Source organism: Setaria viridis, chromosome 1 (assembly GCF_005286985.2).
Source record: "Setaria viridis chromosome 1, Setaria_viridis_v4.0, whole genome shotgun sequence".
In the NCBI taxonomy this organism is placed as follows: Eukaryota; Viridiplantae; Streptophyta; class Magnoliopsida; order Poales; family Poaceae; genus Setaria; species Setaria viridis.
In genome coordinates, this window is record NC_048263.2 from 37643629 (window position 1) to 37663504 (window position 19876).

General features: G+C 46.8%; 3 protein-coding genes across 3 annotated transcripts; all 3 read left to right on the top strand.

Moving 5' to 3' along the window:
• The first annotated feature begins 3209 nt into the window (after window positions 1-3209).
• Window positions 3210-4984, top strand: LOC117841950 (uncharacterized). The gene is made up of 2 exons (XM_034722278.2): window positions 3210-3654; window positions 4497-4984. Exons 1-2 carry the CDS (start codon window positions 3335-3337, stop codon window positions 4663-4665), a joined length of 489 nt encoding a protein of 162 aa, XP_034578169.1. The 5' UTR covers window positions 3210-3334; the 3' UTR covers window positions 4666-4984.
• Window positions 4985-9956: 4972 nt separating this feature from the next.
• LOC117849018 (photosynthetic NDH subunit of lumenal location 4, chloroplastic) lies at window positions 9957-11899 on the top strand. The gene is made up of 6 exons (XM_034730653.2): window positions 9957-10424; window positions 10685-10777; window positions 10875-10935; window positions 11030-11098; window positions 11281-11399; window positions 11518-11899. The coding sequence occupies exons 1-5, from the start codon at window positions 10023-10025 to the stop codon at window positions 11346-11348; spliced, it is 693 nt and encodes a 230-aa protein (XP_034586544.1). The 5' UTR covers window positions 9957-10022; the 3' UTR covers window positions 11349-11399; window positions 11518-11899.
• A 4822-nt stretch (window positions 11900-16721) lies between these two features.
• Window positions 16722-19744, top strand: LOC117838431 (2,3-bisphosphoglycerate-dependent phosphoglycerate mutase 1). The gene is made up of 9 exons (XM_034718465.2): window positions 16722-16978; window positions 17325-17553; window positions 17660-17883; window positions 17993-18111; window positions 18201-18357; window positions 18624-18725; window positions 18815-18934; window positions 19281-19335; window positions 19416-19744. The coding sequence occupies exons 2-8, from the start codon at window positions 17325-17327 to the stop codon at window positions 19323-19325; spliced, it is 996 nt and encodes a 331-aa protein (XP_034574356.1). The 5' UTR covers window positions 16722-16978; the 3' UTR covers window positions 19326-19335; window positions 19416-19744.
• The last annotated feature ends 132 nt before the right edge of the window (window positions 19745-19876 follow it).

Genomic DNA, 19876 nt, shown 5'->3' on the forward strand with positions numbered 1-19876 from the left:
TCGCGTGACGCCTTGAGGTTTCCTACCACGCGCGGGCGCGCGGGTTTCTCGTGATCTGCATCCTGCAGAGTGCAGACGACTGCAGCGCGCGCGGGCTTCGGCCGGAAAAAAAAGGGTCCAATTGAACTCCAGTCTCAGTGTCGTTGCAATCTTAGTATGTGGTTTTTTAAAAACTGCTGTAAACTGCTATAGAAAAGCAGCTGTGAGAAAGCAGCTGTAGGAAAAGCAGAAGGCCGTTTGGTTAGAACAACTATGACTTTTGGAAAATTTTCTAAGTCTTTCATCATTTACACGGACATGGCCAACTTCCACGCCATGGTGCAGGGCATCCCGGCGTTCCCCACCGGCACACCGCCATCAACTTTGCCGGCAACTACGGCTTCCCGCCATCCTCTGACGTCATGTCCTTCGACCACCACCACCACCAGAACCTCAACCAGAGCCACGTTGCTCCTCCCCCAACGGCGCCGCTCCAGGACCAGCGGCTCCGCAGGCAGCGGTAGTACACCGGCGGGGCATTCGGCGGCTACAACAGCAGCCTACTGGGACGGCGGGGTGCGCCGGGTGGCGGTCGGGTGGAGGGCAACTGGTGCGGGGACGGGTGGGTGCGGGTGACGGGAATAGAAGGGGAAAACGAATCGGTATCCTCCATAACCAATGGAAGGTGGGTAATTTCTTTATCCAAAAGCAGGTGAAAGCTGGGGGCACCTGATTTTGGATTTGTACTAGAGCGAAAGCTGCTTTTGAGAAAAAACACATATAGCTTTTTACCTCTTTGGTTAGCTTTTGACTTTTGCTTTGCAAAAGCAAAAACAGGTTTGGAAGCCCAACCAAAAGGGACTAAATGAAGTACGATGCAGTCACAAGAATGCTGAAATAAAATGAACAAATCTAGAGAAGAATCTCTATGACAGCAGGAACAAATCATTTAACTCTCGACAAAGTTTGCTCGCTTTGCTGCGTACTCGTGGTATACAAGCAGGGGCGGAGCAGGATTCAAATATAAGGGGTCCAAGAAAATATCAGCCATAAACCATTAAGGCATTAATATACACAACTAAATATCACTATTTATTTCTCTCTATTAAATTGTTTCAAACAATGTGTTTCTTTTGTTTCCACGAGCTGAAAACTGAATTTCAAAGGATCAGCACCCGTGAATTGTCTGTTGCCTACTCCAACATACAAGCTCTTGCTATGCATGGTTTTGACTGTTCTTAGAGCACAGCTAAGTATGAAGTAAATGTAAATATAATGCATGGTATAGATCAACATACACAAACGCAACAATCTCCCATGTAGTCACGTTCTAGGATATGGACATATACATCGTCGAATTATGGCATGATCTGATAATTAAAAGATTCATAAACCATATACCACATGGATTACATTAATAAGATGTAAATCAGCGAAACACCCCTCTAGAAATTAACAACAGCACATGACAATTTTTTTTGTTGCCGTGACTTCTAGCTTGATGCAAGAAAAAAAAAAAGGAAAGGAGATAGTCTTATAGTCCATTACATGATATTGTTAGATATGTTGATGAGGCAAAGTATTGTGTATATAGACATCGATCCTTCTCACTGCAGACATTGTGCATTGTGGCTTTATGTAAAGAGCACAAGAAACAAATAGATTTTTGAAGCAAACATCAGTATTGTGTCCCACTCATGTATCTAACATACAAGACAAGGTATGATGTGGTGATGTTCCAAATGATCGTATATAATGATAATTTATACATATAAAAATCTATGCTCCAATTCAAACATATAGCACAGTTTGATGGATCAAACAAATAAAACTATGTACATAATTCATAAAACATATTCAAATAAATAAAACTCCTATATGCCAAATTTTGCCGCCATGGCATCTAGCGTGATGCAAGGAAAAACAAAAGGGAAAGAAGATAGTCTGCTTATGCTCCATCGTATGATAGGGTTAGATAAATTGATGAGCCAAAGCTATGTACATATTGACACCGATGTATCACATCAAACATAATGTTACGTCTGATTGAGATGTCAACATGCAAAACAAATTCTGGTGTGGTAGTGAAGGATCGTATGTAGTCATGTAGACAATGATAATTCATACTTACAGCTCACCAGCTCTAGTTAGAGATAAACAAATAGAAATTCTAATGGATGTTGAGTGACCACAAAGATAGCATCAATTGGCCACATAAATCTGAAATAACACAAATAAAAGAATAGAAAAAAATAGAAATCATGCTCACAGTCAAATATATGATATACTTTGACAAATCAAGCGGAAAACAAGATGTGTAAAAAATTCAATCTACTGCACTACATGCATACCATATAATAACCGTGATGGAATATGAGAGAACAAAACAAATATGATGTAAGTGTAAATAGCATGTAGCTATACATCAACATGCAAACACGAAGCTTCCATGTGGTCACGTCATAGTCATTGCATATCAAGACAACTTATACCATACAAACACTATGCCGACTTATAACATGACCTAATGATCCCATGATTCATAGGTTACACTGATTAGATGTAAATCAATCAAACACTCACAAATACATAACAATTTTCGACGGCTATGACATCTAGCATGATGCGAGAAAACCAAAAGAAAAGAAAGCACTTTACCATATGACATGGTTAGATAAGTAGATGAGAAACTATGTACGTAGACGGATCTACGACATGGTACATCGATTGCATCACGATTTCTTTTTTGTAAAATGTATAAAAAACAAATCAGTAGTGTATGCAAACGCAATATCACGTCCCATTCGGTGGTCAACACGCAAGACAAACTCTAGTGCGGTGGCGTTCTTACAGATCATATGTAACGACAATTTATACACATTTTGCACCGACTAATAGTCACGTGATGCAAAAACTTCGAGCAGCATACCTTACATTACCTAATTTAAACGCAACAAACATCCCTAATAAACAGCACTAATATATGGTATTGTTTAATAGTGCACAAAATAGCCTCCGGATACAGTATCTGTTAAGGTATGTGGCCGCAATTGCATGCGGGCGGCGCAAGGGGGTGAACCTTTCCCCTAAACCGCGGGTTAGAAGCCACAAACGACGGCCCAGTCCGCATCAGATCGGAACCATCGAAGAGATTCTGCGGGGAGGCCGGACGGCCCGGATCCCACGCGTCGCTCCCCCCCGCCTCTTTTTATGCCCCGCTCCCCCGCAAAACCCCTCTACCATCCCCACCCACCAGTCTCCCTCTCCCCACACCTCTCCAAATCTCGCGACGGGAGAGGAGGCCATCAAATCACAGGGGGCGCCAGGAGCCGGAGCGCGGGAGGGTGGGAGAGGAATGGAGCCGGCAGAGCGAATCGAGTCGGGGAAGGCGCTGGGGAAGCGCCCGAGGAGCAGGGTGCTGCCCCGGACGGCCAGCATGGTGACGGTGCCGTCGGCGGCTAAGCAGGGCCGCCAGGAGCGGCGCGCCGGCGTGACGTCGTCCACGTCCCTGCCAGCTGGTGGCGCGGGGATGGGAGACGGAGGATCCGGCGCCGCGACGAGGGCGTTCTACTCCGGCGGCTACCTCGCCGGCGCGGAGACGACGGCGGCGTTCTTGAAGGCGTGCGGCCTCTGCAACCGCCGCCTCGGACCCGGCCACGACACCTTCATCTACAGGTTCGTAGATCGACACCACAGCTACCTTTTACCTTCCACCGGAATTGTCGTTCGAATGCCTGTCGAAATTCTCTACTCCGATCGATCCCTTCACGTTGCTTTACAAGCGATGCACTATGAGTGGCCCTGCCCCTTATCAGTTCTTTCCACGTCAAGATTTCACTCGGATCGAATCTCTTTTCTATCGCGTCGCGACGCGTCGCGTCGCCTTGCTTAGGATTCTGTCCTGTTTCCTTCATCAGATTCATAATTGCGTAATGTTCTCGTGGTTGTTCTTGTTCCCCATGTATATTGAATTAGGGAAGTAAGTAATTTGATCTGTCTCCATGTATCGATGGACAGAAGTATTCCGTGTTCCCCGTTGATTTTGCGAATTCCAGCAGGATCCGACACGTTCTAGTTCATAATACTCGGGAGTATATGAATCTAATTCCCTCCTGTTTTTTATAGGAAGGAATATTTGATGCGAATCTTCCTTTCGGCATGTTGTTTATTCCCAATTCCACTGCTTAGGTTTACTATTAGCTGATGCATCTGACGCATCATGTAGGTGTGTGCATATTTAACATTATGATGAGTCAAGCCTACACACTGTTCCCCAAAGGAAAGCATTAATAAACATAGGTGACCAATCATATGAGCTGTTCGTTGATTATGATACAAGCCCGGCTACTTGGAACCATCTAATAACTCGCAATTCTTTACTTGTCGCAATCCCTCATCTACCGCAGGTTAAATATTTTTTTCTTCACTGGAGTAAAAAAAAGATTAGTGTTTTAATTCTTTGCAAAGAAACATGGCCGTGACATGATTGGTTGGATTCTGTTGTGTGCGGCGTGCAGGGGCGAGGTGGCATTCTGCAGCCAGGAGTGCCGGGAGCAGCAGATCGAGTACGACGAGCGCATGGAGCAGACGTGCTCCCTAACCTCCATCAAGGAGGCCCCGTCCGTCTCCGGCGCCAGCGGCTCTGACCAGTCCGGCAGCGGCGGGGAGACCGTCGCCGCCGCCTAGCCCGGCGCAACGGCGGCCGTGGTGGTGCAAGCGGCGCATGTTGCCCGCTTGGCACCCTGGAGCAGCGGCACCAGATCGAGATCAGCCTGTCCCTTGTTAGTTTTCCCGGGCAAGTGCTCTAGCGTCTGTGTATCCAGCTTTTAGCTCTAGAAGTCGTCGTCGTCGCTCATGAACCGTAGCGGCAGCGGGAGATGGATCTTCAGGAGAGGAATGCGTCAGTGATTTAATTTTGCTGTCCCTGACGCGTGTATCTCTGGAATCTTGGTTTCCTTGACTGTCGGAAGGAAGAAGGAAAAAAAAAACTTTGGTTGCGACAACAGATTGCTCTTCTCTCGCCTGCTTCCTTATGATTGATTGCATCTGGTTGTTTGATCTCCTTGAATGTTGTTGAGTTGATGGACAGCCTGCAGTAACTCATGAGTGATGTACTAGCCAAAACCTGTCTGGCAAATTTTTTTTTTCGAAACATTGTCTGGCAAATTTTGACCATCTGCTCCCCAGGTGAAGTGAGCAAAAGTGCAAACCGCTCATCAGTCATCAGGTAGCGTAGAGGACAGAAAAGCGGTCTGGACTGGCAGTGGGCGCGAACGTAACAACAAGACAAGTGCATGCTGTATCGCTGTTATCCGCACTGCACATTCTAGACGGTGGTGGTCCTGCACGGTCTAGAACCAGGTGAGGCGCCCGTGACCCTGATCGGTCTCGATGCAATCAATCCGTCGTCGCCCCTACCTGCAGGACAACCACCGCCGCACGGCCGGCCGTTTGCACACGCGGTGCGGCCGGCTCACACGAGTTTTTGACCTGCCATGGCCGACGACGACGAACGAGGGCGGAGGGCCTCACTCACCGCCTCATCTCATTGTCTGTGCTCACCAGTCGACACATGTGCGTCCACCGTATGCTGGCTTTACTTTTACTGTTCTGGAACGAAGCACGGCACTGTTCTTGGCAGGCGCAATACTTTTATGCTTTATTAGTTCTAGGTCGGCGCAAAAGGTAGCTTGACGTATCAAGTCCGCAGCATCTTTGTCGTTCTGAACCGAGAGAATTCGACACATGGGAAACGCGATCTGGGAGACGGAACGTTGCTGCCTAGCAGATGCAACGAACTCCACGGCATCTTGACATGATAGCGCAGGTTGTGGGGTTTGTTGGGAGCCGGCCGTTGCGTCTTGTTACGCGCCATGGGGCATAATGCGCCAGCCGCTAGCAGCACGGATTCTGCCGGTCGGGTACGGCGATTCGCGCTCGTGAGGCCGAGGCCGACGGGCGCCGAGGAGCAGCAGATCGCCGGGACGGGACGGGCCGTCCTGACGCCTGCCGCGCGGGCGCGGCGGAGCAAGAGCGGAGGACGGACGGCATGCGTCGCGTCACGGGTTCACGGCTGCCTGCCTTGACCCCCGAAGCGTCGGCATGCCGGCAGCAGCGGAACGAGCGCCCCGTTTCCTGGCGCGTTCCGGCGGCCACGTCGCGCGAGCCGCAGCCGCCTACGCTCGCAACTCACATGGCAGTATGGCATCCGCCAGAGAGCATGTCAACCACCCGATCGAGCCCGAGGGCCGAGACAGACCGAGGCGAGATGGGCACATGAGCGACCACTGACCACCGCGCGGCAGTACGGCCATGCCTCGGGAAACACACGAATGATCGTCTGTTGGTAGCAGATGCTGAGCTTTCTCCTCCGCCGTAGTCTGCTCGGCCTCTTGTAGTAGCAACATCCACAACTTCTGCAGGTTTCTTCTTCTCAATTTTTGCTGCTACTAGTGCCGCAACAATTCCGAGTTATTTGCCTTATCGGTGCGATAGCTTGCGTCACCTTGCCTTTTATGGCCAAGTGGCCATCAAGCAAGGTACTGTAACGTTGATTACTCTATCAAAGAAAAAAAAAGCAAGGTAATGTTTGGTGTTCCATGGCTTTCATGGCTGCCTGTCCTGCTGTCCCGAGCCATAGGCGTCGGTCTCCCGAAGTCAAAGAGTCCAGCTGCGTACAGCGCGTACTTCACCGCCGGCCTTCCGATCCTGCCGTGGATGGGGAAACCGTCCCATTCTTTAATCCTCTCTTCTAGATCCTTTCCTTCTCATCAGAGGCAGGGCCGCCCCTGGCTACGCAACAGGACATTATAGAAATGCCATGAACATGCGCCTGTCGCGGCAGTAATACGACATCCATATTGCGTTAAGCAAACCGCCACCTAGCTGCAATGCTTTCTGCATCATGGCTTGTTGCCATCACATGAACTCACATGCATGCTTCGATTCGTCCCGTCAAATAAAGAACACGCGGAAATTTTGTTTTGCGAAGTTACTCTGAAATCTTCACCTGTACTATAGGCTTCCAGTAAACGATCATTGCACCTGGGACAGCCGAGAGAGTCTTCATCATTTGTTTTGCCAACACAGACAAGCAGTTTAAAGAAACTGTGCGTAGATTCCCCATTAGATTTTGTGTTAACCAGAGGCCCCATGCCTGCACTTTTGTTGGGCAAGTGGTTCGCTTTTTTGTATTGCGTGGTGTCGTTATACCACCAAAAAGTGGGGAAAAGGAGAGGGTTCTGGACTCCCGGTGGCCACCGCTGACGACACACAAATTATGGGAGCCACTTCAGGGGTTGGGACGAGCGTCCATTCTTGTGGTCTTGTGGATTTTTTTTTTTAATTCTCCGAGAGGACACCATTGACGACTATTTTTCACGCAGCTCGGTTAGTTTCGCTGAGCAACAACAGCAGATTCCCAAAGTGGCGCCTGGCGCCTGCCGTGTTTTGGACGGCCATCTAAATCCGTCTCTGCTCTGTTGCCCTTTCTTCTAGCTCAGGAGGCATCATCAGGCCTTGTCATTTGCTACTCTCTGCCGCCCTTGAAGCTGAAGTCGGTCTCAATGCGCACACATAGCTAGAGCTCCATTCCAAATTATATGTCGTTTTACTTTTTTCAGATTCATAAACTTTATTATGCACTTAGATATACACTATGTCTAGATGTATAATAATATCTATACACCTAAAAATCTAAAACGACCTAAAAGCGAGGAGGGTACCTTACATGGAAATCACGCGGTAGCAATTTTTTTTTCCGAAAGGAGCAAGAAGCCCAATGGATTAAGATGAAGCACAGTACAGGCCCCCAATTTTACAGAACACACCCTGGAGAAAAGATAAAATTACAACAAGGTCAAGATCTACCTTTTCTAGTTGTGAACTTTGCAAATAAGACCTTAAGAAACAAAGAAATCACTTACATGCTCCTTCGGGCCAGCGGCATTGCTCCTAGTCCGCTCGTCGGCCGCCCCCTCGCCGGGGAAGAGGAAGACGAGCGCCGGCCAGGACACGAAAGCTTTGAGTAACCGCAAATCGTCCCCCCCCCCTCTGGCGCGCATCGGTCGGTGACGCGGTAGCATCTGTGCTCGCTTGGTTCATTTGATGACTGATCGACAACACACGCGATGTTATACTAGCCAAATGCAGCTTGGGTCTGCATTATTTGGACTGTGTGCCCTTCCTTTGGAACCAAATAAAGCACAAGAATGACACGCCTACTTCTGTAAGCATTTCAGTCCGGTGAAAAAGCTACCTTGCGACCTACAAGTCTTTGCTTTTTGTCCGCGAGGGGAAGCAGGATAAAGTACTGTGACCTTTCGTTCAGTCCCGGTCAAATTTTGACCCCCGAGTACTAATATTAGCATTAGTACCGGACCTAAATTTAAGATCCTCTGGAGGCCTTTTAGCACGGGGTGGGAGCTTCACCCGGTACTAAAGCCTCCGACCGTACCTTATCCCGCACCAGCCGCTCCCTCCTCTGTTTCTTATCATCCCGTACTCTATCTCTTTATCCCCTCTCTCTCACATAGCGCTTCCTCTCCTCCTCTGTCTCTTTCTCCTCTCTTTCTCTCACAGATTCCTCCTCTCACACTGGCGACAGCGATGGCGGGCAGCAGGGGTGGCAGGTGGGCGAGCGGGAGTCAATGGAGGGGGCGGTGGGGCCAGGTGGAGGCGGAGGTGGCGGCGGAGGCGGAGGGGCGACAGGCGGTGGAGGAGCAGCGGAAAGGGCGGCGGCAGGGCGGGGTGGGGCGGGACGCGATTTTTCTTTTTTAGTTTTCTAATATCTTTTTAGTATTATCTTTTTAGTATTAGTTATCTCGACTGATATTAAAAGGTCACTAGTATCGAATTTTTAAGTACTGGTTGCTAAGGCGTTTTCAGCCTTGGCCTCAGACAAGACGATCTACCCCAGATGCAACGCACGTAGACGCAAAGGTGTCACGCTAGTGCGCATGTGTGTTGTTGTCCGAATCCTAGCGCCAGTCGCAGGACGCCTCGATGCGCATGCGAAGCCAGGTCGCCAACCCCGAGCGTTTTCGATCACCACCTGCTACGCCGCACGAGCCGTCCCGCAGCTATCTCCTGCTTGCCTCCTCCCTGCCAGGCGTCGCGCCTGCCGCCTCACTGGCCTGGACGCGTGCCGAGAGGCCCGAGACGCCGGACGCCGGCGCGCCACGTTGGCGAGACCGCGCCGAGCGGCGGCATGGGCGGAAACATGTGGCGTCCCCCACTTGGCGCGCTGCCACGTCCGCTCTTGGATGCATCCTCATCCACCACATCCGCGGCCGGCGACGGCAAAGAAGCCCAAGGCCGGTGCGCGCGCACCGACTTGCTCGGATGGGCCTGGCTGATGCTGTTTTCCTCGAAACTCGCGGCCCACGTATAGATTTTCTGGGCCCTCGGCCTGGTTAAACATCCAGAGACCTCCACGCGCGCGACGAATTCGGCGTCGTTAGACCTTCCACAGTGGTGACCTAACGCACGAGTACTGCTACATGTCGTCTTATGTAACGTGACGTAAGATGTTTTTATGGTGCGAAGTAGAGAGAGTAAGGAGTATCATACGACTTATAATATTTATTTTTGTCATATGCACAATTTAAAAAATTATATAGCTTTACCAGATAACTTATAAGATAACATATTGTACGGGTTGTCTGCGCCACGAATGGAAAGCCAAGATTTGGGCACCGGTGCACACACTGTAGCTAGTGAAGTCACTGCTGGGTAATTTTTGAGATATGAATGTACAGGCGCCGGTGCCAACTAAATAAAAATTTCTTTCCGCTTTGCAAACTGCTCACCCAATTTGATGGCGTGAGATCCAGACGTTGGCCCTCCAAACTTCACAATGACGCCTTAACGTTGCAGCTTATGAAGAGTTGTGCCTGTTTTCCGCAGCGGGGTCCGCCATGTTTTAAGCTTCACTTCCACGCTGTGGAAGGCCTTATAACGATCGACCACCCTGCGCGCCTAGCACTTGCAGCCACAGTTTGAGGATAAACCCAAGCAGCCAGCCAGCACGCGCAGCAGCAGCCATGGCGCCTCCCGTCTCCTCCCTCTCCCTGTCCCCCATGGCGTCCAGCACAATCCCGTCGCCGCAGCTCCCCAAGCCCAGCACCGTCAGGGCGCTCTCCGTCGCGCCCTGCAACTCCGCCGCCTCCTCCTCCTCACCGTCCACCTCCTCATCTCCCCCGTGCCACGCCGCGGCGCCTCAGGTGGCGTCGGCGGGAAGGAGGGGGATGCTGGCGCTGGGCGCGGGGTTCCTGGCCTCGGCCGCGCTGCTGTGCCCCGCCGGGGACGCCGGGGCCACGCGCATCGAGTACTACGCGACGGTCGGGGACAAGCTCTGCGACCTCAACCTCGTCAAGTCGGGGCTCGCCTACTGCGACGTCGAGGTCGGCACCGGCGCCCAGCCACCGCGCGGCGAGCTCATCAACGTCAGTGCCCACAAACCGGTTTCTTGCATGCCCTGCGACTTCCTTTGACTAAACTTCATTTCTGTAGTAGAAACACTTCACTTCTATGAATGAATATACGAGGTTTTATCTGCCGTCCCTCTTAGTTGGATCGTATTTCTATCCGTCCTGCACTTTGTTGCTGTTTAATCTTGCTGAGCGACACTGCAAACTTTTACCTAAATATTAAAACATATCGCAAATTCAGATGTAATAATTTGTTTACTACTGATGATGGTCAGGTGCACTACACTGCAAGATTTCCCGATGGTACGGTGTTCGACAGCACCTACAAGCGCGGCAGGCCACTGACAATGCGCATCGGCGCAGGCAAGGTGTGCAGCATTTGCCCATTCAGAAGATGTGAATTGCAGCCTGCACCTTCCTTACCATCACGCGATGACACCCCTGTTTCACTCTTCCCATCTGCAGATCCTCCGTGGGCTTGAGCAGGGAATCAGTGGAGGTGGTGGTGTGCCGCCCATGCTTGTTGGTATGGTTAAGGTTCAGCAATTGGTTGTACATTAGAGGCATTGGCATGCTGTGCCTGTATCCTAAGTCCTAACTGCGCTGCAATCTTGCTTCAGGTGGGAAGCGCAAGCTTATGATACCTGCAACTCTGGCGTACGGGCCTGAACCAGCAGGCTGCTTCTCAGGTCAATTTCTCATCCTACCCTGAAAAGTAAACAAAAGGTTTCAATGGCATTTGACTGAACTATAAACAAGAACGTTCAGAATTTTTTTTGAGCCTTGAAGAACGTTCAGAATTAATTGCTCTAACTTTAGCATTGTCAGCAAATTGCACATGTAACTTCAGACCATCTGCTTATTTTAACAGGAGATTGTAACATTCCTGGAAACTCCACAATTCTATATGACCTTTTCCTCGTCGGAATTTACAAGTGAGCATCCGATGACAAGGAACATTCGGGAAATAGAACAGAGTTACAAATAAAGGTCCGTCCGATATCTTTCATAGGAGTGCAGCATCCTCAACTTGCCTGAATTTCCTTATTAGAAAAACTTGGCCTGAATTCTCTGTGAAGGCAAACTAACTTAACACTCTTCTTTTCAGAGCAAGAATGGACCGTTTCCAATCCCAGGATTGTCGGAAATTCTACCTTGGCAATTTCATGGAACACGGGGTGAGTTTCAGCCTTTCAGGGAGAAGTCCATCGGATCACCACCAGAGCCCCTTGCAGAAGTTTGTGCATAGCATTTCTTTATCTTTTCGTAGTCTATTGGCACTTTGGCAGTGTTCTTGACCTATATTTTCAAAGAAAATAAGCCCCTTGGATTGCAGCAAAATGATACGGGGCAACTTGCAGGGAGTGAGATACGAATAAACCCAGCCTTGTAAGTTGTAACAGAATATTATCATAGAACTTTGTAAAGACCAATCATACTATGGTTCACAGGGCATTTAAAGACCAATCATACGGCCTTTTCACATGGCATTTATCGGAGTGTCATATACGGCCTTACCATCCAGTCCCATGGACTAAAATTTAATGTCACTCAGATGGACTAAAACACTCCTATCTAGCCGATCGGCAGTGTTCCTGACCTATTTCCAAAAAAGTAAAATCCCCCCTGGATTGCATCAACTTGGTACACGACAACTTGCAGCGACTGCAATAACAAACGAACGGTGGATTTCGTACATCAACGTGGCCCTCGTATCATCAACAGCACATCTCTCAAAGTTCACTCTCCTTTGGGCTAGAACAAGATTGGTACATCTCAATCCAGGAAACACCAGACTCCATCACCTAGAACTTGACCAGGCATGGCGAGTACACGACAGCCTCGGCATACCTGGTATAGTTCCAATCTTCAACATCCTCCGACATGAAGCGCATTAAATGGAGGACTTGGACACCCCTCAAGTGCAAATTTTTCTCATAGCTTGCCTATCAAAACAGACTGTAGACGGTGGACTGCCTAATCACGAGAGGATGGCCTAACCAAAAAGTATGTATGCTTTGCCACTTGCATGACGAAACACTTCTGCACTTGCTAACACAATACCGTTACACTATACGAGCCTGGGATAGAATCTTCGAGTGGATGGCTGCACATGTCCCGCCAAGAGGAGATTGGACTAACTTTTCATCTGTGAGCCAATGGTGGGCAGAGATAGGCTCAATGAGCGGCGCCGCGCTAAAGGGTTTCAGATTGATCGTCATTCTCGTGTCCTGGGAAATCCTTCCTCCTGGGAAATCTGGAAGGAACGTAATGCTAGAGTTTTCCAACGCCAATTCAAAAGCATCAATCAGCTGCTTGCCAAAATCAAGGAGGAGGCGCGATGTTGGATCCTAGCGGGAGCCAAACATTTAGGCTCCATCTGCCAAGTTGACGATTGAGCACCTCTTGTAAATTTTGTATATATTTTTTTCTTCATTTCTTTTGGCTTAGGTCATTGGAACTCTCTTCTCTATTAATTAATACAAGCCTGACAATCTCTACCAGGTCCGCAATTTAAAAAAAAAACTTGCAGAGACTAAAATAAGAACAAACCCGGCCTTGTAACAGAATATCATCATGGAGCTTTGTAAAGACCAAACAATCATACTGTTGTTATAGCAGTTTTGTACAGCCAAAGCTACCAAGTTCTCCGAGAGTCTAAAGGTGTGTGTCAAGCGCTACAGTTACTTTGGAGGAGCTACACAACCAGGCATTGTAAATAGTTGGGACAGCAATGCATGAGCACGGCTGTTTCAGATGGCGCACACCTGCCTGAATTGTGTAGGTAGATGAAGTAAGAAAAGCAGAGCTAACCATTGGCGCCATTTCCATGGCTATGGCTGGCGACCAGATGGCTCAGAATTCCAGAAAGCCACTAGTCAGTATAAAACGACCACTCTTTCGTCAAGCTCTCAATAGTGGTCCCCGTTGGCACCTTTTTTAAGTAAATAATTTAAAAATATTTTAGCAGCAAATAAGGAAAATAAATCCAGTTTGGTTAAAAAAGTATTTAGAAGGCTTTTTTAGTGAGTTTAAAATATAGCTAAAAACTGGGATGCTATAGATGACAATGTCACCCTAGTAGCGTGTAGCAATATTGACGGTGTTGGCAATGATCACACTAGAGTGGTTAATGCTGACGTCGATAGCGATGATCTTCCCCAAGTTGCTAGAGGCGACCGGAGCCAGTATATTGCCCTTTTAAGGTCATCATCAAGATGACGATGTCCAAAGGTGCTGCCTGCGGCCAAAGCCACACAACTAGGCGTTGTAGCCAGACGTAGGGCAAACAAGGGCTAACCAGGAAATTCAATTTCCACGGAATAATTCAAATCCGAGTAAATTCAATTCATAGCTCCGTAATTAGCCCTTGAGTGCATCCAACGAGTGTGCAACGATGACGACCACCCCTTTAAATGCCTTGAGGGCCTTTTCCATGTACCCACCTCTAGCGATGCCATGAGCTTAGTTTGCTACTACTACGACTTACGATCCTCTCCCTATCCCTTTGTTACGACCGTGGCCGCTCAACAGTTTTCTTCACTTTTGGATGATCTTAATAGCGTGGTAATGCCATGCAGTCACCACATGAACTACAATCTTGCAGAGCACTGGTGATCCGGAAAAATAATATCAAAGAACCTAAGGTCTAATCTAGGCTCCCAACAGTAAATCGAAAATCGACCCACTTTGCTGATGAGGAGCTTGATTCAGAGCCAAGGGGCCATGCCCGATAGTGGAATTTGCACAACAACCTTTAAAATTTAAGGAAACTTTGAAAAAATCTATTAGCGCTGACCCCTTATAACTAGGGAAAAAAAACGAATTTCTATTTATGCTCCTGCGCGGTAACTAGCGTATCGCTCCCCATGACTTCAAAATAAAACTTATGTATGGTTTATTAATATAATATAAGCTGGCAGTAAACAACAACCCTCATCTAACACAGCAATAATCAAAAGGGAGGAGCGAAATTATTTCTAGCTACCGAAGCAGAGCTGGAGTGAAATTATAATAAGCCGGTCTAGGACAGCTCGTAAGATTATATAAGTTGCGGGCTCTGATTTTATATAAGCGGACTTTATAATTTTGTATGTTTTTATTTCGAGGGAGGCATTGCATTAAAGTGGAGCGCTAGTCCATCAACATGAGCTCTTGAAAGAGCAATTGCACTAGAAAATTATTTAAAAATTAGATCCTCACTTGTTTACATGTGACTCTCTCATTTATTTAATATTCTAACAGAATACACATATATAGATATGTAACATTTATTTAGTTGTGATTGACTATTAATTAATAACTACTCTATAAAAATTTTCATCCACATTCATATCTTTCTCACACTGCATTGCACCTCCATATACCGTGTTTAACATGAAAATCATTATTTTTCATTAATTTCTCCTGTACATGTATAAATGATGTACATGGTGACACCTATCATACATATATACCTTAACTTAATATTGTTGTACTAACAATGATATGAATAGGTAATTTAGAATTATATCGGTTTATTTTTGGACGTTTCTATATAAGATAATTAAATTAAAATTTAGATGTTTACTTCAAATTATTTTTAACAACGATATACGTGGGTAATTGAAATACAAATTTAGAAGGGTTTTTTAAGTTACTTTTTATAATGACATGTATAGGTAATTTAGACGGAGATTATGGAGTTACTAAGATTATATTATATAATGGCAGAGGTGCATAATTTAGATATAAGTTTAGGGGTTTATTTTAGAATATATTCGTAATTGATAGTGGTGTGTAATTTTTTTAAAGTATAATAGACCAATGGCTATGGTTATTAGATTCTACAACATTGATGCATAGATATTTTAGTTTTCTAAAAATTCCTAGGATTTATTTTTCCCTAGCGCGTCTGGTGAGAATTAAATGCATAGTCTCCAATTGAGGGCACATAACTAATACTCCCTCCATTTCAAAATATAGACCATTTTATTTTTTTACATAGATTTTGTTATATATCTAGACATAATTCTATATTTAGTGCATCTAGAAACTCAAAACGACCTACGGGGGCAGTTAAGAAGTGAAAATTCCAAGCTATCCTAATCGTTGGGCTAGAAAACAAGATTTCCGATTAGGGTATGAGTGAGTCAAGTGCTACAGTTACTTTGCTGGAGCTCTAATCCATGATTGCAATTGTGAACTTTGCGCCAGTCGACGCGACTAAATTTGCGCGAACCCTTCAGCTCTCAAGCCACCTAAATCACAAACTCACATGTATGATTTGTCATGGTTGGTAAAATTTCTCACGATTAGAACAGGCAAGGATCACGCGCCCCTATCAACCGCATGCGCAGAGTGCAGTAGCTTTGACCCTGGACTAGAAATTCTTCAACACTCAACCACGAAGCAACGCGTCCAAGTTTGTAGCAAATCATCATCGAAACTGTCAATCCATCTGAAGATGGAATATGCGCCATCGAACGAATATCCTATGAACGAACCACCCAACCAGAGTTGGGATGACAATGCATGAGCACGGCTGGTTCAGATGGTGCTCACCTTTCCTGAATTGGGGAGGTAGGTGAAGCAAGCAAGGCAGCGCTAACCACTGGCACCATTTCCATGGCCAGTGCCCAGCGACAAGATGGTTCAGAATTCCAGAAGCAATCTTGTCAGTTTAAAACGACCACTCTTTCGTCAAGGTCTCATTGTCTCAACAGTAGCCAGGGTTTGTGTACACCGAAGGCTTCAGGCATGGAATTCTTCACGGTGGTTGGCGTCGGCGACGAACTCTGTGAGGCGAAGACGTAAATTCGAAAAAGGGAAAGCGTAGAACAGGACCGAGCTGCATGAGCCAGTATATCTCACGGCGCGCATCGCATCACATCTGTTCAGGGGAAAAAGCCGGGGCTTGCGTTAACCAAAGTTCAGGGTGATTTGACCTGGCCTCTTGTGTGTTATGGTCAGGATGAGGCGGTGGTTCTTGGAAGCGCCAAGAGCTGTTTGATCCAGCTAAGAAACGCTTTCTCCAGACACCGGAAGGACAGAGGTATTTCGAACAAAAACAGAGGGTAACTGCAAGCAGGTGCAGCAGTGCGTATTCTCAGCAATCTACATATTTTTGTACTCGCTAAACACTACACAAATTTGACTTTCTCCTGTAAATTTTCCCTGAAAAATTCAGAGCCCGGTTTCATGAAACGACGGCAAGCCACCCTCTTTGTTCCCACGGCACCAACCATCCCATGGGCCCTGGCTGGACCAGACCAACTCCGGTCGCTCCCGCGTCCGCGGCCGCCTTTTTTTATAAAACCGGCCGGGCCGCGCCGCACCAGAACTCGGGAGCACGACCCACACGAGAGCCAGCAGACAACGAGATCGTTTTCGCCCCCTTGTCCCCTCGGTTTCGCCGCCGCCGCTCCCCGCCGATCTCCGCGACCCGCCGCCGGCGCCGCCGCTGCAGATCTCGCCGAGGAGGCGGGGATCGCTTCCGCCGACTTCCTGGTGGCCGGCCAGCTGGACCTATAAGGCGAGGTTCCCGGTCGAGTTCCCGCTCCGAGGGTTCAGCATCCTTGGTTCCCCATGTATGTGATCCTCGCGATTCCCCCTATTCAGCGCGTTGCTTTGTTAGGTCCTGTAGACGTAATGGGTAATGCTAATTGGTATTCTTGGTAGTCCGGATTCGGTTGCCGTTATTTTTCTCCTGCTGCAGGCTGCAGCTGTTTCAGTGGGTCATTCATATGGCCCTTTCTTTTGTATGTATATATATTTCATTTGATCTGTGGGATGCTGGGACTATCTCAATACTTATCAATCTTAGGATAATCAAGTTTTAGTAATTACACTGCTCCTTCCAAAATTCCTGCATTCAAATGGGGCATTAACTGGCTATGTAAGAAATCAGCTAACTCTAGTGTGTATTGGGGACAGATGGCTGCTTCCACATCTCAGCACGCGCTTTCATCCATCAAATGGTGGTCGAACAGCAGCTTCGGTCTTGAGAAGAGAACTTGTCATGTGCATTCTGTTTCAGTAGGGTGCCGCTGTCCCAATGCCCGTAATTTGGGTTTAGTTTGTGCTTCAAACACCCAATCTTCAGTGGTCGAGCCAGTTCAGCTGCCAGGGAGCCCTAAAAGCGGCATAACACCAAAAAAGTCAAGTAAGTTTATTGAGTTCACTGGTATTTAAGAATGTAGTGGTGGCGAAATTGTTCTACCAATCACTGTTTCGCTGATGCTATAAGATTTCTGTTCACGCGTTTGTAGGTGAAAGTGCACTCATACTGATTCGGCATGGCGAATCGTTGTGGAATGAGAAGAACCTGTTTACTGGATGTGTCGATGTTCCGCTGACCCCTAAGGGTGTGGAGGAGGCAATTGAGGCGGGTAAAAGGATATGCAATATCCCAGTTGATGTAATATACACTTCGTCACTAATTCGTGCTCAGATGACTGCTATGCTTGCCATGATGCAGCACCGCCGTAAGAAGGTTCTATACATTCCCTATTCAGATTTCCAGTACTGTCTCCATGTTAAGTATGTTCACATTTGCAGTTAATCAACTTAAGGGGTTATGACATATAGCACTCACCATTTAGGTTCCAATCATTGTCCACAATGAGAGTGAACAAGCTCACAGGTGGAGTCAGATATACAGTGAAGAGACAAAGAAGCAGTCCATTCCAGTCATAACAGCCTGGCAGTTAAATGAGCGAATGTAAGGGTTCACTTTGCTCTATGATGATTATTCGATATGGTGTACCTTTTGCTTTGATCATCACATGGAACTTTCCCTTGTCATTTAAGGTATGGTGAACTGCAAGGTCTTAACAAGCAAGAAACTGCTGACCGGTTTGGCAAAGAACAAGTTCATGAATGGCGTCGCAGTTATGATATTCCTCCCCCAAATGGCGAGAGCCTTGAGATGTGTGCGGAGAGAGCTGTTGCTTATTTCAAAGATCAAGTAAGTATATTATTAAACACTTGATTCAGCTGGAACTTTCTGTGTCAACATGCTGCTTGTATGCATACAAAGTCTGCTTTTACTTTCTTTGGTTTCCAAACTATGATTAGGCAGCAACTGTATCCACCAATGTATCCTTAATATGTTTCTGTCACTATCGCCTAATACAATATGAAAGTATGAAACACACAAGCCTGCATTCAGCTGTATTTGCAGTTTGCAATTTATTTTTTCCACTGTAACCTAGGTATGTTTGTTGTCTGTAGATTATACCTCAACTTGTGTCTGGAAAGCATGTGATGATCGCTGCCCATGGAAATTCGCTTCGTTCGATTATAATGCATTTGGACAAATTGACTTCTCAAGAGGTATTTGTATATAGAGTATTTGTTTTGTAAACTGTTTACCAATTGATGTTCTTGTGATGAGATTGTTGACAAGGCACTTCTTTTCTCAGGTTATTAGCCTTGAGCTGTCTACTGGCATTCCTATGCTGTATATATTTAAGGAAGGAAAATTCATCAGGCGAGGAAGTCCCGCAGGACCTGCTGAAGCAGGTGTCTATGCTTATACCAAGGTAAGAATGTGTTTCCCAGTTGGAAATTGTTGGACGCAACAACATTCTAATTCAATCGGCTCATTTTCCTAAACAAACTGGCATATTTAGGAGCATAAGTTGTCAAAAGTTGAGGTCTTAATACTTCATGTTCAGATAACTCCATCTGCATATGATTTTGATTGTTTACAACCAGTGGTATTATTTCCGTTGATTTCTGTTGTTTATTGTGAATGGCTCTAGTCGGCTCAAACTGCTTGGTTTGTTAAGATTTGCCAGTATATGTATTTGATTAGGATGAATGGTTCATAGTGCCGGTTTTTAATGCCTTCTAATTTATATCTCAACTTCAAATTTTTGGGTGCAGAATTTGGCTCAGTACAGACAGAAGCTTGACGGCATGATTCAGTAACCATCTGCAGGTAATTATTTGTTCTTTTCTGGTATAGATCCAAAGAGATACGTGGTTAAAACTAATCATTTACTCTTTATATCCATGCAGGCTTCATTCTCTACTAGTCGCTAAGACACTCATCCGTCGAACATGCTTTTGATCCCTAAAGAAGATAAGTTCATACTGTTCAGCATATGGAATCGTTGAGATCTCTACAAGTAGCTGAAGTTGTAGTGCCCCGTTTGTTCCTTGCAAATCCTTGCAGAATTTGGGGATAATTTAGTTAGTGAGCTAGAGATACAAATGGGGATAAATTTCGATGACCATTGTATTATCTTTTCGTGTTCCCCGATAATTGGATCGAAATATTTGTAACGGTGGGTGCTGCAGTGAAAATTTCTATTGGACTATGCAATGAAATGGTGTGGTTAAATATCTGTTCCTCATTTCATCAATTTGGTTTGGCTTGCCCAGCGGGTGATCTGATTGTTTTGGCCTGCCAGACATTCGATTCTGATCCTTTTCGACGGCGGCAACATTGTTGAGGCTCTGCTCTGCGCCTCTGTGAC